Genomic DNA, 19,059 nt, shown 5'->3' on the forward strand with positions numbered 1-19,059 from the left:
GTCACCAGATTAAAAAGGTAAATCAAATGAAAAAGACTCAGGCCAAGAAAATCAAGGACAAAGAGACTATGCTTAGAAAGGCAACTTACAAAGGACTAAGAATAGGAATGACATTATCATTACAGCAACATTAGAAGCTAAAAGACAATGAAACTACTCATTTAAAATTCTGAGCGAAAAATAAATTGGGTGAAAATCAACTTTATAACCAGCCAAATTATCAATCAAGAGTGAAGGTAGGGGGCTTCCCTGGTGGCACAACGGTTAAGAGTCCTCCTGCCGATGCAGGGGACACGGGTTCATGCCCCGGTCCGGGAGGATCCCACATGCCGCGGAGCGGCTGGGCCCGTGAGCCATGGCCGCTGAGCCTGCGCGTCCGGAGCCTGTACTCCGCAACGGGAGAGGCCACAACAGTGAGAGGCTCACGTACAGTAAAAAAAAAAAAAAAAAAAGAAAAGAAAAAAGAGTGAAGGTAGGGACTTCCCTGGAAGTCCAGTGGTTAAGACTCCGCCCCTCCACTGCAGTGGGCGCGGGTTAGATCCCTGGTCGGGGAACTAAGATCCCACATGCCTCATGGCCGCCCCCCCACAAAAAAGAATGAAGGTAAAATAAGAGTATTTTCAGGCCTAAGAAGTCTGTAAGACTTGTCCCCGAACACACATTCTTTGGCCCTGATAGAAGATACCAAAGAGGAACTAAACCAAATAAAAGACAGACATAAGATGCAAGGGAGTCAACATAGCAAACAAGCAAAGGGATGACTGTGAAGGCAAGCCTCAAGACAACATCTTTTAGGGAGCTACTTAGAGCAGAACTCCAGAAGAACTCCAGGAGAATATCTCTAAGAAAAATAAACGCAACTGATAAATAACAGATTGACTGTGGAAAAGAACTGTAAGACATCTTACAAACAGTGGAAAGATCTGTGAAGATTTCAATGTTCAAAGAAAACTAAGCAAATTTTCATGAGACAATTTTTAAACCTAGCTGTATGAGAAAGAAATAGAATCCTAGAGATAAGAGCTAAAAACAGCTATCAAATGCCTGACATTGTTCTAAGATCTTTGCATATACTAACTCACTAAAGCCTCACCATTACTTTGCCATATCATATTCTATGTGGCTCATATGTGAACTATTTTCATATAATCATACAAAGGTAAACAGGTTTTGAAATTTTTTATATAACCATATTGAAAGAATGGAGGAAGAGGCTATGAGAGAAATTCCTCATCCAACATCACAGGAAGAAAATGCCTAAAATTGGTGAATCAAGACAAAGCAATGGGGACTTCGCTGGTGGCGCAGTGGTTAAGAATCCGCCTGCCAATACAGGGGACATGGGTTCGATCCCTGGTGTGGGAAGATCCCACATGCCGTAGAGCAACTAAACCCATGCGCCACAACCACTGAGCCTGCGCTCTAGATCCCGCGAGCCACAACTACTGAAGCCCACATGCCCTAGAGCCCGTGTGTCACAACTACTGAGCCCGCGGACTGCAACTACTGAAGCCCGCATACCTAGAACCTGTGCTCCACAAAGAGAAGCCACTGCAATGAGAAGCCCACGCACCACAACGAAGAGTAGCCCCCGCTCACCACAACTAGAGAAATCTTGGGCACAGCAAGGAAGACCCAACACAGCCAAAACTAATTAATTAAGACACAGCAATGGGACTTCCCTGGTGGTCCAGTAGCTAAGACGCCCTGCTCCCAATGCAGGGGGCCTGAGTTCAATTCCTGGGCAGGGAACCAGATCTCACATGCCTCAACTAAAAGATCCCGCATGCCACAACTAAGACCTGGCGCGGACAAATACATAAATAAATATATATTTTTAAAAAGACACAGTAATGTTTTATTTAGAAATATAAAGAAGAAATAGTTAAAAGTTTAAAACAGTTGCCTAGGGCTTCCCTGGTGGCGCAGTGGTTGAGAGTCCGCCTGCCGATGCAGGGGACACGGGTTCGTGCCCCGGTCCGGGAAGATCCCACATGCCGCGGAGCGGCTAGGCCCGTGAGCCATGGCTGCTGAGCCTGCGCGTCCGGAGCCTGTGCTCCGCAAGGGGAGAGGCCACAACAGTGAGAGGCCCGCGTACCGCAAAAAAAAAAAAAAAAAAAAGTTGCCTCTAAGAAGGGTAGAGGGAACAGATAAAGCAAATGCATCTTTTTGGTTAAAAGTTTTTAAATTTTACAACTATTTGATGTTTTATACTCTTAATAAGTAATACTTTGATGAATATTAGAAATTAACTTTAAAAATACAGAAAATGATAAAAGTGAAGAAAAACTCTTAGTAACATCAACATCCACAGCAGTGTTTCCCAAAGGGTATCCTCTGGAATAACAGTTCCACATGAAAAAAGGAGAACTAAATGTAGTTCTGCTTTTTTCATGGAGTTGCTACATGAAAAAAATAATACCATGTAAAGTGGGGGGCTTTTTCACAAAGGATTACTTTGAAGCCTTTAATATGTTATGACACACTTTACAGTTTTTCCTTAACATTAGACCACAGAACTCCCCACACTCCCTTCCCCTTGAACCAGCTCAAAAAACTACTGTTTTAAGTCGGCAGTTCTCAAATGTAATTAGGTCTATAGACCAGTGTCAATCTATAACAAGGAAAAGCAAGGACAATATATTGAGCTTTAACTGAGTTAAAATTAATCACCTTACCGACCATTCTGTATTTTGAGAGCATATCCTTCTTACATTCTTAGAGCTGAAATACCTCTTCTTTTACAAAATAATGGTGATATGTGGCAGTTTTTAAAAACATTTTTACTTCCCCAAATAAAAAGCTGGCAACCCTACGTCAGTACAATACCTTCATCCCACCAAGAAAAGCTAAAGGTTTGCGCAAGTCAAATCTGGGAATCTTCAGAAAACTCTTTTATTCAAATGATGAACAAAAGAATCCTCTGAGGCAAGGAGTCACCACAGAAATAGAAAGATAATACAGAGAGAAGTATCATTAAAAAAAAAAAGACAACTAAGAAAAAGGAAAAAGTAGCGTATCAGATGTACCTAATAGGTTAGGTAAAATAAGTAATAAAAACTGTTTATCGAAGTTAACAATTCCAGTCACATATGATCATTGAGCTTAAATGCCAGACAACATGGGGTTTAGAAGCAAAGACTAACAGGTTAAGTTTAGCTTACTCTTTCTAAAAGCTTACCTCCTCAAGGAGGTAAAAAGACGTTTTGGGGTGGGAAAAATCTGAGCATTAATACAAGCTACTGGTTGCAAGAATGAAGAGGCTGTTGAAACTAGATTATTTTTTAACCATAAATATCATATTCTAACAAACCTATTCTCTTACTTTCATACACTGATGATTACGTCTGAATCTTCTGTGTAAAACATATATTAAAAGCAGACTCAAACAATTTTCTAGAAATTTATGACCTAATAACTTCAAACAAACGGAATTTGCATTTCAAATTACAAGTGAAAGAAAATATTTCGCTTTCTAAAACTTTACACAGTGTCTGGCACCAAGTAGGTACTTAATAATTATCTCTTGAATAAATTAATGAAAGCCTATACTTACCAGTACACATACTAGTTAAAAAAAGAAAAATCCACCTATCAGGCAAATATCACTATCCTATGAATACACATATACTACACAAAAGGCCAAAAACGCTTTTAAAATTGCCCTTAATTTCACCTCACTTGAAGACAAACTAAAAGCAGAGGCAAATTCTCCACCCCAACCTCAGGTTCTGCCTGTGCCCTGTAGAGTTAAAAGCAGCTTAGCCAGCTAACAGGTCAGGCAATGACAGAAGTGTTTACAATTTCAGTGAGTGTGGCTTTGGCTCTCTTCATGAAATTATAGAAAATATACTTAAAAACCTTAAAATTTAGGATAAAACATCAGTTTTATAGAACACTTCTGTATGCTCAAGCTTTTGCAACAAGTATATAATATTTTGTGATCATAAAAAGATTTTTATAAACTATTAAAAGAGATGGTTAACTTTTTTAAGAACTGTAAATGACACTTACATTAACATATCAAGTTTTTTTAGAATGGCAAAGAAATACCAAACATTTAGAGAGAGTATAAGACTTCAAGAATATACTGGATTTTTAAAAATGACAGTTGGTTAAGTCTTTTCATCACAACATCCATAGTCATCTAAACTATTTGTGCAAATAGAAAACAGAATGTCTCCACAATGACATTTTATTATTAGCTAGTAATATTAGTTTGCAGATCTCTGATGATATATTAGTTGTGAGATGATTAGTTATCTTGCATAGAAGTTAGTTATATTGCATACAATAGATAGCAGGTAACTACAGATTTAAAACACCAAAACCAACAATACTAATAATATACATAAAAACCATAGATAACTGTGAGTTAAATATATATTCACGTTCAAGTCCAAAACTGGTAAGGTTGATTGCAATACATAAATGAAACTCAACTAAAAATTCAGCCAAAAATGAACTGAATGGAAAGTTGAGAATTTTCATTGTAATCCTGCAGAATTTGGTTCTAAGACCAAACAGAACTGTGGTATCCTTGCTGCAAGCCAACAATGCCCTAGAGTTTAAAAGTTCCAATTCCTAAAAGAAAAATATGAACTGGATCTTGGACAGTACAACAGAACAGACATTTTAAAGGGCCTGAAAACATCTTCACCTTATTATACTGTTTAACTTTCTCAGGATCATTCACATCTCATTTTTTCCTAATAACAATGCCATAAGATAGGAAGGGGAGACTACTCTTCCCTTCAACAAATAACTCAGAAATAAAAATCACTTCCTTGACTAACACAATATTTTAAGTCAACTATACTCCAATAAAAATTTTAAAAAACAATCACTTCCTTGAGGATCTAAAGAAGTCACATAGTCTCTGAAACAGATGAAGTTATTCTAGATATTTGTCATTTTGGATCCCAAATATGAAATGAAGTCACAAAATACAGTGGGAAGGCCAAGAACATTTTCAGACTTAACAAGTGGTGAAATCAGGTCATTCATCACCACTAACAAGCCTTCTGTCCATAGTATATTTAACCACAAGGCTTCCACAAGCTTAATTTACCAATGATGAAATGTCTTTCTGGAGATGGTTCAACTTGGATGTTAAGTTTCCTGGGTAAGAACAGCTGGCTGTCCCTGATTCTGACACAATAGAAAGTTCAAAAACAACCAACTGTCTCTATTTTACTTTTTCAAACTTCTGCATGTAAGAGTCTCATATAGATAAATACAAAAGGACTTTTATAAAATATTTCCAACACTAACAAAACGGGGACATTAAGATATTTAGAGACTTCCCTGGTGATCCAGTGGTTAAGAATCCGCCTTCCAATGCAGGGTATGGGGAACCACATGCCGCAGGGCAACTAAGCCCGCACACTCTAGAGCCCGTGTGCCACAACCAGAGAGCCTGAGCACTGCAACTACTGAGCCCGCGCACTCTAGAGCCCGCGTGCCACAACTAGAGAGAAGCTCGCGCGCCACCACAAAAGACCCCGCATGCTGCAAATAAGACCGAATGCAGCCAAATAAATAAATAAATGCATTTTTTTTTTTTAAAAAAGTTATTAGGCTAGGGAACTATATCCAATCTCCTGGGATAAACCATAATGGAAAAGAATATTTTAAAAAAGAATGTATATATGCGTATAACTGCGTCACTCTGCTATACAGCAGAAATTAGCACAACATTGTAAATCAACTATACTTTAATAAATTTTTTAAAAGATATTTATTAGGCTAAAAATGCTATAAATAAAGTGTCACGTTACTTTTCTCCTCTCATAGGAGTATTACATCCTTGCATCTCAATATCTAGCCATACACTCCACCTTTCAATTCTTCAAAACCAAGACCTTTCCCACCGAAGACATTCATACATATTGTACCTACTCCCAAAACTGCCCACTGCCCACCCCAACGCCTCCATTCTTTGAATAGTTGATTCTTCTAAGTAATTATATCAAAATAGTTGCACTCTACAATACTATCAGAGAAGTCTTATTCTTTAAAGCACTTATAACGTATTTACATTTCTTTTTTCTCAATTCTTTATTTTGAAAGTTGCCAAATATAGTCAAAACATAATAATCATCAGTATACTCTTCACCTAGATTCACCAATTAATATTTCACATTTCTCTCCCTCTCTCTAACACACACACACACATTTTTTGCTGATCCATTTGAAAGCTGCAGACACCATGACACTTCACCAGCAAATATCAGCATGTACCCCCTTAAAACAATGATCTTTCTCCTGTGTAGCCACAAGACCATTATCATTCGCAGCAAATTTAACATTAATATCATCACCTAATGTACAGTCCAAATTCTCCCATTTGACATACAAAAAAAATGTTCTTCAAAGCTTTTTTCAAAACCTAGGATCTTAGTCAAGGTTCACACATTGCATTTGTCATGTCTCTTTTGCCTCCTTTCATCTCAACTTTATCCCTGTCCTTGTTTTGTTGTTTTGTATTTTTAACACTCAACATTTTTTCATTTCAGCTATCTTGGTAGCATGCCACACGTTCTGGATTTGCCTTATCCTTTCCTCATGATTAAAGTTAAACAGTTTTAGAAAAAAACACTACATAGGTGATACTGTGTGTTTACTTGCTTCCTGTGTGTATGTGTCTGTGTGTGTCTCCCTCCCCACTCCCTCCTCCAAAATACTGCATACTCCACAAAAGCAGTGAAAATGTCTATGCTGTTCCACAATATATCTCTAGCATGTAAAACTATATCCCACATTATGAGGTCCTCAATAATATTTGTTGAACAAATAAGAAAATAAATTCTCCATAGCATATAGCACTAAATTATAGTACTTTCTTCAAGATGAGCACCTAACAGATATCTGTTGATGTTAGTTCATGACTAAAAGGTAATGTAAAAGATACATGCACCCCCAATGTTCACAGCAGCACTATTTACAATAGACAAGATATGGAAGCAACCTAAATGTCCAATGACAGATGGATAAAGAAAATATGTGGGGGCTTCCCTGGTGGTGCAGTGGTTAAGAATCCACTGCCAATGCTGGGGACACGGGTTTGATCCCTGGCCCAGGAAGATCCCACATGCCATGGAGCAACTAAGCCCGTGTGCTACAACTATTGAGCCTGCACTCTAGAGCCCACGTACCACATACTACTGAAACCCTCACGCCTAGAGCCCGTGCTCCACAACAAGAGAAGCCACGACAATGAGAAGCCCGCTCACCGCAACGAAGATGCAACACAGCCAAAAATAAAACAAATAAATTAATTTTTTAAAAAAAGACGATATGGGGGGTGTGTGTGTGTGTGTGATGGAATATTACTCAGCCATAAAAAAGAAATAATATTTGCAGCAACATGGATGGACCTAGAGATTATCATGCTAAGTGAAGTAAGCAAGACAGAGAAAAACAAATATTGTATGGTATCACTTGTATGTGGGATCTTTAAACAAAAAAATGATATAAATGAAGAAGAAAACAAACTTGTGGTTACCAAGGGGGAAAGGGAGGAGGGCTAAATTAGGAGTTTGGGATTAACATATACACACTGCTATGTGTATAGATAACTAGCAAGGACCTAAAATAGATAACTAGCAAGGACCTACTGTATAACACATGGAACTATACTCAATATTTTGTAATAACTATAAGGTAAAAGAATCTGAAAAAGAAAAAATATGTATATAACAATCACTTTACTGTACACCTGAAACTAATACAACATTGTAAATCAACTATAATTCAATAAAAATAAAAATTAAATTAAAAAACTCACAAATCCCTGTTTAAAAAAAAAAGGTAATGTCATTAGGATCCAAAACTACATTATGAGGAGAATATTTTGAAATTCAGTATAAATTTATTTTTAGTACTAGGTAAGTGTTCTTAACCAGAGCTGCATAAACTACTCTTCTGTCTAATAGAGAATTCATGAACTGCTATCAAAAAGTCCTCAATTGTCAATAGAGGGGTTCAAGTTTCCATAAAGAAACTTTAAACTGTGAGGAGGAAATGATCATCTCTCTTCTCATTGAAAACTGGTTTATTTTGTTTCTATATGTTTTAAAACATCTTAATATTATAAAACTATTTTTCTTAAAAAAACAAAATACTCACCTAGGAATAGTAAAGCAGTATTTGTGCCAGACAGTCCTCAAAGAGCTGAGTTCTTTTTTTGGTGTGTATTAATAACTTAGCATATGTCTAGTTATAGCACCTAAGCTTTTTGAAAAATATGTGTTTACCATTTTTCTCCTATGTACACACTTTCAGAAAGAAGAACTTGGTGGAAGATCTGCTGGGGTACTCAATTCCTTCACTCACAAGGTACAGTCTAATCAGAGAAAACAGAAGCTACAAATATTAAATACCTCAACTTTCTCCCACCCCTTTCCCCCTAAACCTATCCACAAAAACAAGTACCTAATAAGCTTCTCTAAGAAAGACAAGTCTCTTCTCTCCAGTATGAGAGCGAGATCTCGTATTGAGAATCTCACTTTATCAATTATTGCCTTTCCTTTATTTTAAATCTCCAACTCTCCTTGGTGTAAATCTGCCGTAACCAAAATTAAAAACAAACAAAAACAACAAAAATCTTTACAAACTACATCTCCATTTTTCTCATTCTTTTCACCAATAAACTTTAAAAAGCACACTCCACTTAATCCATAGCAAATTGACAGTCCTAATTAACAGTTGCATCAAAGACCTCCAAATGACCCAATACCAGTCAATGCTCTAATTTCAGTTCTCATTGTACCCAAATCTTTACATAATAACTGATGATCATGACATACTTCTTAAATTCACTTCTCTTAGTTTCTAAAATACTCCTCACCCCTAGTGCAACGATTCTTCTCCCATCTATCTGACATTTCCTGTTACTGATTCTTCCTCCTTTGCCAACCCTTTAAATGGTGGAGTTGCCTAGGGTGCCCTCCTCTTGTGCTACATGTTCTGCTTGTCCTAAGTAGTCATGTTCTCCTAACGCTTCACCTAATTTTTGTCTGTTGACAATTTCTAAATCTTTCATCTCCAGCCCCATCCTATCTCAAAAGCTTCTGACCCTCATTTGACACTGCCCACTAGACACCTCAACCTGGATTATCCCAGCACCTTTAACTTAACAAAACTAACATTCTCTTCTAATTCCTCCCCTTTCTCCAGTATTCCCTATCTCAGCTAATACCATTACTATCTGACCATCTCTATCTAGAAATTTGTTATCCTTGATTCCTCCCTAATCCTCTTCCCTAACCCTCCAAATATTCACCAAATCCTGATTCTTCCTTAAAGACCACCTCACAAATGTCGCCTATAACCACAGCCTTATTTCAGATCATTATCAGCTCTCACCTGCACTATTACCATCAACTCCTAACTGATCTTTTTGCCACCAACCCCACCACTTATTTAATGCACTTTCAATTTGCTGTAAGGAAAACCTGTTTTAGCCACTCACTCCTTTGCTTAAAGAGCTCCAATGGGCCCTATGCCTAGAGAAGTCATTAACTAAAGGACACATAATTTTCACATTTTAAGTCTATGAAATGCAAATCTGTCTTACAATTGCTGGTAACTCCTAATCACTAACTAGCCAAGCAGCAGCAGCAAAGTACTCCTCACTGCCAGTGCATATGCATACAATAAGAACACGAGAATCAAAACATAGAGAATGAGTATCAGAAGCCACTGGGGAGAAAATATTAGAGAAAATACTGAGGCACCTTTTATCCCTCTGGGAAACAAATGATTATGGGTGAAGTCAGGGTACACATAGTAAATCAGACATGTTCAGCTGGTCTCCTAAAGTGAGAATCAAGAAAAGACCTGCTGTACTTCACTATAAACCTGCAATAGAGACCAGCACCAATCTTTATATAATTATTTTAATTATTACATAGATTAGTTTAAGAAATACTATCACCAATATTCATGATGGCACCAAAATTGACACTGTGAGGGAAAGCTAGGCTATAAAACTCAAGTAGTGATTCAGAATACACACACACACACACACAAAAACTATTAGAACTAATAAATCAGTTCAGCAAGGTTGCAGAATACAAGATTAACATACAAAAATCAATACTGTTTCTATATACTAGCAATGAACAATCAGAAAATGAAATTAAGAAAAAATTCCATTTGCAATAGTACCAAAAAGAACAAAACATTTAGGAATAAATTTAACAAAAAAGTGGAAGGCTTGTACAATGAAAACTACACAACAGAGAGAGGAATTAATAAATAAGACCTACATGAATGGAAAGTTATCCCATGTTCATAGATGTTATTAACATTGTTAAGATGGCAATATTTCCCAAATTGACGTAAACATTCAATGCAATATCTATCAATATCCAGGTGCCTTTTTTGCAGAAACTGACAGACAGATCTTAAAATCCACATAAAGCAAGGAACACAGAATACCTAAATAACCTTGAAAAAGAATGACAAAACTAGTTTAAGCATGCCCCAATTTCAGAACTTAAAGCAAAAGTAATCAAGATGTTATGATACAGGCATAAGTACACATAAGTGGAGGGAATGAAATTAAGAATCCAGAAACAAACCCTTACGTTTATGGTCAACTGATCTTTGAAAAGATTGCCAGAACAATTCCATGGGGAAAGAAGAGTTTTTAAACAAATGATTCTAGGGAACTGGTATTCACATGTAAAAAGAATAAAGCTGGACACCTACCTCACACCATACACAAAAATTAACACAAAACAGATCATAGACTAAATGTAAGAGCTAAAACTATATAATTCTTAGAAAAAAAGCATAGGAGTAAATCTTTGTGACCTTGGGTTAGGCAACAGTTTCTCAGATATGACATCAAAAGCACAAGCAAAAAAAGAAAAAGGAATAAATTAAACTTCATCAAAATTAAAAACTTCTGTGCTTCAAAGGACACCATAAAGTGAAAAGACAACCCACAGGAGAAAATAATTGCACATCATACATCTGATAAGGGACTTGTATCCAAAATATACAAAGAATGCTTACAACTCTCAATAAAAAGAGAAATAATCCAATTTTTTTTAAAATAGGAAAGGACCTGAATAGACAGTTCTTCAAAGAAGTTATACAACAGGCCAATAACTACAGGGTTTAAAACATGCTCAACAACATTAGCCATCAGGGTAATGCAAATCAAAACCACAATGAGATACCACTGCACACCCACTAGGATGATTATAATCAAAAAGACAGACAAGTACAAGCAAGGATGTGGAGAAACTGCAACCCTTAGTTGCTGGTGAGGCTGTAAAAAGGTGCAGGGGGCTTCCCTGGTGGCGCAGTGGTTGAGAGTCCGCCTGCCGATGCAGGGGACACGGGTTCGTGCCCCGGTCCGGGAAGATCCCACATGCCGTGGAGCGGCTGGGCCGGTGAGCCTGCGCGTCCAGAGCCTGTGCTCTGCAATGGGAGAGGCCACAACAGTGAGAGGCCCCGCGTACAGCAAAAAAAAAAAAAAAAAAAAAAGGTGCAGGGTCTTTGGAAAATGGTTTGGCAGTTCCTCAAAACGTTAAACACAGAGGTATCGTCTGACCTAGCAATTCCACTCCTAGCTACGTATCCAAGAGAAATTGTGTCCATACAAACCCTGTACATGTCGTTTATAGCAGCATTACTCATAATAGCTAAAAAATGGGGGGGAAAAACCCAATGTCCATCAACTGATGAATAAACAAAATATATGTCCATATAATATATTTTAGCCATAAAAAGGAAATACCGATACATGCTACAACATGGATGTACTCTGAAAACATTATGCTAGGTGAAAGAAGCCAAACACAAAAGGCCACAAAATGTATGATTTTACTTATATGAAATGTCCAGGATAGGCAAAATATAAACCCACAACGTAGATTAGTGGTTTTCAGGGGCTAGGGGGAGGCGGCGGAAATGAAGAATGAATGCTAATTGGTATGGGGTTTCTTTTTGGGGTAATAAAATGTTCTAAAATTAGATAATGGTAATGATTCTACACTCTATGAATTTTTTTAAAAAGACACTGAATTGTATACTTTAAAAGGATGAATTATAATGACATATGAAGTATCTCAATAAAAATGTTATTTTTTTAACTTTTTTTAAGTAATTCAAAACAAGCAAATTTTTAACAGAAAGTCATAGAAATACCTTAACCCAATGTCCTTTATACTTTCCTTTTTATGTTTATACAAGAATGATAGATAAAAAGCTGTCTTTCAATCGGCATAAAATAAAAATTCTACATGATAAGCTCTGTGTTCCAGCTTAATTAATAGGGCCTTTCCTTTCTTAATGATACACCGAATAATAGCACATCCTGCAATTGTTGGCATCTCATAGTTGATGATATACAGCATTTTACAGAGTTGTAATGAGTATCTTGGCAGGAAAAAACATTTTTCATTTTGTGTAATTATTTTAGTGCGTATTAAAAATATATTCATTCCCAGGGCTTCCCTGGTGGCACAGTGGTTGAGAGTCCGCCTGCCGATGCAGGGGACACGGGTTCGTGCCCCGGTCCGGGAAGATCCCACATGCCGCGGAGCGGCTGGGCTCGTGAGCCATGGCCGCTGAGCCTGCGCGTCCGGAGCCTGTGCTCCGCAACGGGAGAGGCCACAACAGTGAAAGGTCCGCGTACCGCAAAAAAAAAAAAAAAATATATATATATATTCATTCCCAAACTGATGGTTATTGCTTAGAATAAAGCTAAATGAGTTAAAGCTAATATAAAGAAAACCATTTAGTAAATAATAATAGAGATACTCAGATATGGCAAGAAATCATTTTGGCAACAAAATTAAGTTTAATTTTGACATTGGTCAAAAGAATAAAGTTTAAATCCCTACAAAATATAAAATGCTTTCGTAAGTTAACCTCTCATACAATCCTCATTCCCACTCCCCAATATTCCAATCACAACAATAATTCATTTTTCTCATTATTCCTGTGAGATGACGTTGTCAACAAGCATACCATAAAGGGCTTTATGTGTTACATTTGGACCTTATAAACATTACAGTCTCACTCAGTATTCACACGATATTGGTTCCAGGACCCTCACCCCCACCCCTTCTCCCCTGACCCCTCAGACACCAAAATCCAAGGATGCTCTAGTCCTTCATATAAAATGGTATAGTATTTGCATATAAGCTATCTTCCCATATACTTTAAATCATCTCTTGGTCACTTATAATACCTAATACAATGTAAATGCTGTGTAAAGAGTTGCCAATGCAAGACAAATTCAATTTTTGCTTTTGGGAAATTTCTGGAATTTTTTTCCTGTATATTTTCCATCTAAGGTTGGTTGAAGCCACGAATGCAGAACCCCACAGATATGAGGGCTGACTGTATTTCTCAATCTTTTTTTTTTCCACCTTGGCCCAATGTTCCTGAAAATCCCATTAATAACAGCAACTCACTACAGCAGGGGTCCCCAACCCCCCGGGGCCACGGACAGGTACCAGTCTGTGGCCTGTGAGGAACCAGGCCGCACAGCAGGAAGTGAGCGGCAGGTGAGCAAGCGAAGCTTCATCTGTATTTACAGCCAGTCCCCATGGCTCGCATTACCACCTGAGCTCCGCCCCTATTCAGATCAGCTATAGGAGTACGAACCCTACTGTGAAATGCGCATGCGGGGGATCTAGGTTGCGCTCCCTATGAGAATCTAATCTAAAGCCTGATGATCTGAGGTGGAGCTGAGGTGGTGATGCTAGTGCTGGGGAGCAGCTGCAAATACAGATTATCATTAGCAGAGAGGTTTGACTGCACAGAGACCATAATAAATCAATTGTTTGCAGACTCATCAAAACCCTATCAGTGAGTGGCAAGTGACAATTAAGCTGCATCTGGTGGCAGGCTTTATAGTGAGTCGATGTACTTCAATTGTACAGCTGCACCTGGTGGCAGGCTTTAAGTCAGAATCCGACACTTATTTTAGTCCGCACATGGCCCGCCCATTGTTTTATTTACCACTTCCGTCCGCGCCTCTTTCCTGCACTTTGCACTTGTCTCAGGCACAGTTTTGTTAAGCCCACAGGCTAACCCCAGCCAAAATTAGTAAAAAACAAACGTCGCTGGAGAGCTTCTTTGAAAAGGGGTAAGACCCGATGATGAGACAGCAAAAGACTCTAAGACTGCCAACAAAAAGCAAGCTGCATTTAAAAGAAAATACCAAGAATGCTACTAAAATTATGGGTTCATTGCAACAGGTGATTCACATTCTCCAAGTCCGCTTTGTATAAAATGTGGCAACCGGCTATCCAACGAAGCCATGAAACCTTCAAAACTGCTTTGCCACATGCAGACCAAGCACCCTGCATTAAAAGACAAGCCTTTGGAGTTTTTCAAAAGAAAAAAACGTGACCACGAAGAACAGAAGCAATTATTGAAGGCCACCACTTCATCAAATGTGTCTGCACTGTGAACATCATTCTTAGTGGCTAACTGCATTGCTAAAGCTAAGAAGCCCTTTACTATTGAAGAGTTGATCCTGCCTGCTGCTAAGGACATTTGTTGTGAACTTTTAGGAGAGGCTGCAGTTCAAAAGGTGGCACGTGTTCCTCTTTCAGCTAGCACCATAACTAGATGAATTGACAAAACAGCAGAGAACATTGAGGCACAATTGTTAGAGGATTAATGAGTCACCATGGTACACAATCCAGGTTGATGAGTCTACCGATGTTGACAACAAGGCAACAATGCGTGGTTTTGTTCGATATATTTTTCAGGAGGATGTACGTGAGGATATGTTAAGTACACTTTTGTTGTCAACCAACACCACAGCTGCAGAACTATTCAAGTCTTTGAACGATTACATATCAGGAAAACTGAACTGGTCATTTTGTGTCGGTATATGCAGGGACAGAGCAGCTGCCACGACTGGACGGCTTTCTGGTTTCACTACTTGGGTCGAAGAGGTCACTTCTGAATGTGAGTCTACGCACTGTGTCATCCAGAGAAGTGCTGGTTAGCTGAAAAATATCACCTGAATTTAACGTTTTACAGGATCTGATTAAAATTATCAACCACTTTAAAGCACATGCCCTTAATTCACGTCTGTTCATGCAGCTCTGTGAGGAGATGGACGCAGAGCACACACATCTTCTCTTATACACAGAAGTGAGATGGCTTTCTAAATGTAGATGACTGGCCAGAGTTTTTGAGTTACGAGAGCCGCTCCAGAGATTTTTTAGAAAAACAGTCACCACTGGCAGCACATTTCAGTGACACACAGTGGGTCACAAAATTGCTTACTTGTGTGACATATTCAACCTGCTCAACGAACTCAATCTGTCATTTCAAGGGAAAACGACAACTGTGTTCAGGTTGGCAAATAAAGTGGCTGCATTCAAAGCCAAACTGTAATTATGGGGGCAACAAGTGAACACTGGGATTTTTGACGTTTCAAACATTAGCAGAGATTTTGAAAGAGACTGAACCAGGGCCTTCTTTCTCCCAGCTGGTGCATGATCACCTATCTCAGCTTTCAAAAGAATCTGAGCATTACTTCCCAACCACAAAAGACCCCCAAACTGGGAAGGAATGGATCCACGACCCATCTGTGAATAAGCCGGGTGAATCAACTTTGTCCGTGCTGAAAGAGGATTGACTGCTTGAGATCACAAATGACGGTGGCCTTAAAAGTATGTTTGAGACAACTTCAAATCTCCATATGTTCAAGGCGGGATATCCTGAGACTGCCACAAAAACACTGAAAAGCCTGCTTCCATTTCCAACATCCTATCTTTGTGAAGCAGGGTTTTCTGCAGTGACAGCAACCAAAACAAGATTACAGAGTAGAATGGACAGAAGCAACACACTTCGGGTGTCACTGTCTCCCATCACCCCCACATGGGACCATCTAGTTGCAGGAAAACAAGCTCAGGGCTCCAACTCTGCATTACTGTAAGCTGTATAATTATTTCATTATATACTACAATGTAATAATAATAGAAATAAAGTGCACATTAAATATAATGCGCTTGAATCATCCACAAACCATCCCCCACCCACCCACCCACCCTGGTCCGTGGAAAAATTGTCTTCCACGAAACTGGTCCTTGGTGCCAAAAAGGTCCAGGACTGCTGCACTACAGCATTAGTTAGTTCTCTTTCCTTTCATTTCTACTCCCCTTCCCCCTTTTACTGAGGGGAGGAAGGGACTATTTTTAAATATACCTCCCCATGTTCCTGAGATGTCACCATTCTTGAGCAGCATCTCAAGAATTGGCTGCCTCCTCTACATCTAACCATCATTGGTATGACCAGCTGCTGGCTTTGGGAGCAAAGGAAGGAAAAAAAAAAAAAAAGTGAGGGTTCAACTCACAAGGAGAGTGCCTGAAAAGAACTAAGAAGGGTGAATGAGTGCTGGTGTCCCAATGCCTTTCACATTCTGGAACATGGGAAGCAGAAGGGAGCTAGCTATCCACATTTCATCATGAATTAAACCCAGCCATGCCAGGTACCCAAGCATGTATTGCCTCCTGATTTAATAATATTGAAAAACTACAATATAAAAGACAAAGCCCAAGAAAACAGATTACAAAGGAAACAATCCAGGAACAGAGAACTTAAAAAATAAAGTCTATGGGGCTTCCCTGGTGGCGCAGTGGTTGAGAGTCCGCCTGCCGATGCAGGGGACACGAGTTCGTGCCCCGGTCCGGGAGGATCCCGCGTGCTGCGGAGTGGCTGGGCCCGTGAGCCATGGCCGCTGAGCCTGCGCGTCCGGAGCCTGTGCTCCGCAACGGGAGAGGCCACAACAGTGAGAGGCCCACGTACCGCAAAAAGAAACCAAAAAAACCCACCAAAAAAATAAAATAAAATAAAGTCTATGGGAATTCCCTGGCAGTCCAGTAGTTAGGACTTAGCACTTTCACTGCCAGGGCCCTGGGTTCCATCCCTGGTCAGGGAACTAAGATACTGTAAGCTGCAGCCAAAATAAACAAATGAAGTCTAATTAATATACATAGAAAAAAATTAAGGATATGTTGCATCCAAACATTGAAAACATGATGATGTAAAAAAGGAACAATCAGAATCCAAGAATGAGCTCCTGAAATTAAAAATATGATTTAAAAAAATCTTTAATTGAACTGGAAAAATAAGTCAATGAAAATATCCCCAGATTATTGGGGGGCGGGTAAATGATCAAGGAAATGGAGAATATAAAAGAAAAGAGGGCTTCCCTGGTGGCGCAGTGGTTGAGAGTCCGCCTGCTGATGCAGGGGACATGCGTTCGTGCCCCGGTCCGGGAGGATCCCACGTGCCGCGGAGCGGCTGGCCCCGTGAGCCATGGCCGCGGAGCCTGCGCGTCCGGACCCTGTGTTCCGCAACGGGAGAGGCCACAACAGTGAGAGGCCCGCGTACCGCAAAAAAAAAAACAAAAAAAAAGAAGAAGAAAAAAAGAAAAGAGGCCCTCAATAAAGAGATAATGCACAGAACCAAAAAAAATTTTTTGATCTACGTGTATATTTTCATCTCTAAAAATTAGGTCTACTTTGCATACTGCTCATAACATGCCTTTTTTCTTTTTTTCTTTTTTTTTTTTTACAATTTAACAGTATATTTGAAACATCTTTCCATATCTAGAAATATATTTCCACGGCACCTTTTTATTTTTACTAGTTAATATTTATTTCACATTGAGATACAATTGAAATACACTATATTAGTTTCCTGTATACAATATGATTTGATATTTATATATATTGTGAAATGACAACAAAAGTCTTATAACATCAGTTAGCAATAAGTCTAGTTAACACCAGTTACCAGTTACAATTTTTTCTCCTGTATGAAACTTTTAAGATCTACTCAACTTTCAAATACGCAATAGAGTATTACTAACTACAGTCACTATGCTGTACATTACATCCCCATAACTTTATAACTGGAAATTTGTACCTGTTGACCCCCTTCACCCATTTTGTCCAACCCACACCCACAGCCCACAACTCCGGCAACCACCAATCTGTTCTCTGTATCTGAGCTTGGGTTTTTTGGTTGTTGTCCTGTTTTAGATTCCACATATAAGTGAGATCATACAGTATTTGTCTTTCTCTGTCTGACTTATTTTACTTAGCATAATGCCCTTAAGGTCCAGTCACCATGTTGTCACAAACTGCAACATCTCATTCTTTTTTATGGCTGAATAATATTCCATGACACACACACATACACATCCCTACCTCATTTTCTTTATCCATTCATCCACCGATAGACACTCAGGTTGCTTCCAGGTCTTTGCTATTATAAATAATGCTGCAATGAACATGGAAGGTATATACAGTTGACCCTTGAACAAGTAGGAGGTTAGGGGCAACAACCAACCCCCCACCCCCACCCCAATGCAGAGTCAAAATCTGAGTGCTGCTATCTCTGCCTCAAAAACAAAGGAACTGATAAATGACTCATCCAAGGTCAGGAAACTGAAATAGTCTTGGATAGAATCATAATCAAATCCTAGTTCTTCTGATTCCACATACTGTGATCTCTAATCAAACACAAACTTTCCCCCCACACTTAGTTAATTTAAAGACCTGTAAAATGAAAATACAGGTACTATATTTGTGGGAAAAAAATCCACATAAAGGTGAATCCGCACACTTCAAACCTGTGTCATTCTAGGTCAACTGGGTATCTTTTCGAGTTAGTGTTTCCGTTTTCTTGAAATAAATACCCAGAAACGGAACTGCTGGATCATATGGTAGTCCTATTTTTAATTTTTTGAGGAACCACCATACTGTTTTTCATAGTGGCTGCACCAATTTACATTCCTACCAACAGTGCCCAAGGATTCCTTTTCTCTACATCCTCACCAACACTTGTTATTTCTTGTCTTTTTGGTAAGAGCCAATCTAACAGGTGTGAGGGAATATTATTTTTTAAATAATAATAAAATTTCCCAAGGTTGAAAGGAGACAAAAATCTTCAAAATGATAGGACTTTCAAAGTACTGATTTTCAAAAACCCTAAATTTGCATGAAATTGCATAACACTGAAAACAGAAGATTCAATAAGCTTCCGAAGAGAAAAATC

The 19,059-nt window shown here is 38.7% G+C and overlaps 1 protein-coding gene across 3 annotated transcripts in view; it reads right to left on the reverse strand.

The window, feature by feature from the left end:
* MTF2 (metal response element binding transcription factor 2) overlaps positions 1 to 19,059 on the reverse strand; it is an 85,820-nt gene that overhangs the window by 57,125 nt on the left and 9,636 nt on the right. Inside the window, exon 1 of one of the 3 annotated variants that reach the window (XM_049714390.1) lies at positions 18,210 to 18,229. The exons of the other annotated variants lie outside the window; for them this stretch is intronic. Within the exon in view, the coding sequence (XP_049570347.1) occupies positions 18,210 to 18,214 (5 nt within the window). The 5' untranslated portion in view covers positions 18,215 to 18,229. Of the gene's footprint in view, positions 1 to 18,209; positions 18,230 to 19,059 lie in introns of those variants that run through there. 3 annotated transcript variants of the gene reach the window in all.

Source organism: Orcinus orca, chromosome 1, assembly GCF_937001465.1.
Source record: "Orcinus orca chromosome 1, mOrcOrc1.1, whole genome shotgun sequence".
In the NCBI taxonomy this organism is placed as follows: domain Eukaryota; kingdom Metazoa; phylum Chordata; class Mammalia; order Artiodactyla; family Delphinidae; genus Orcinus; species Orcinus orca.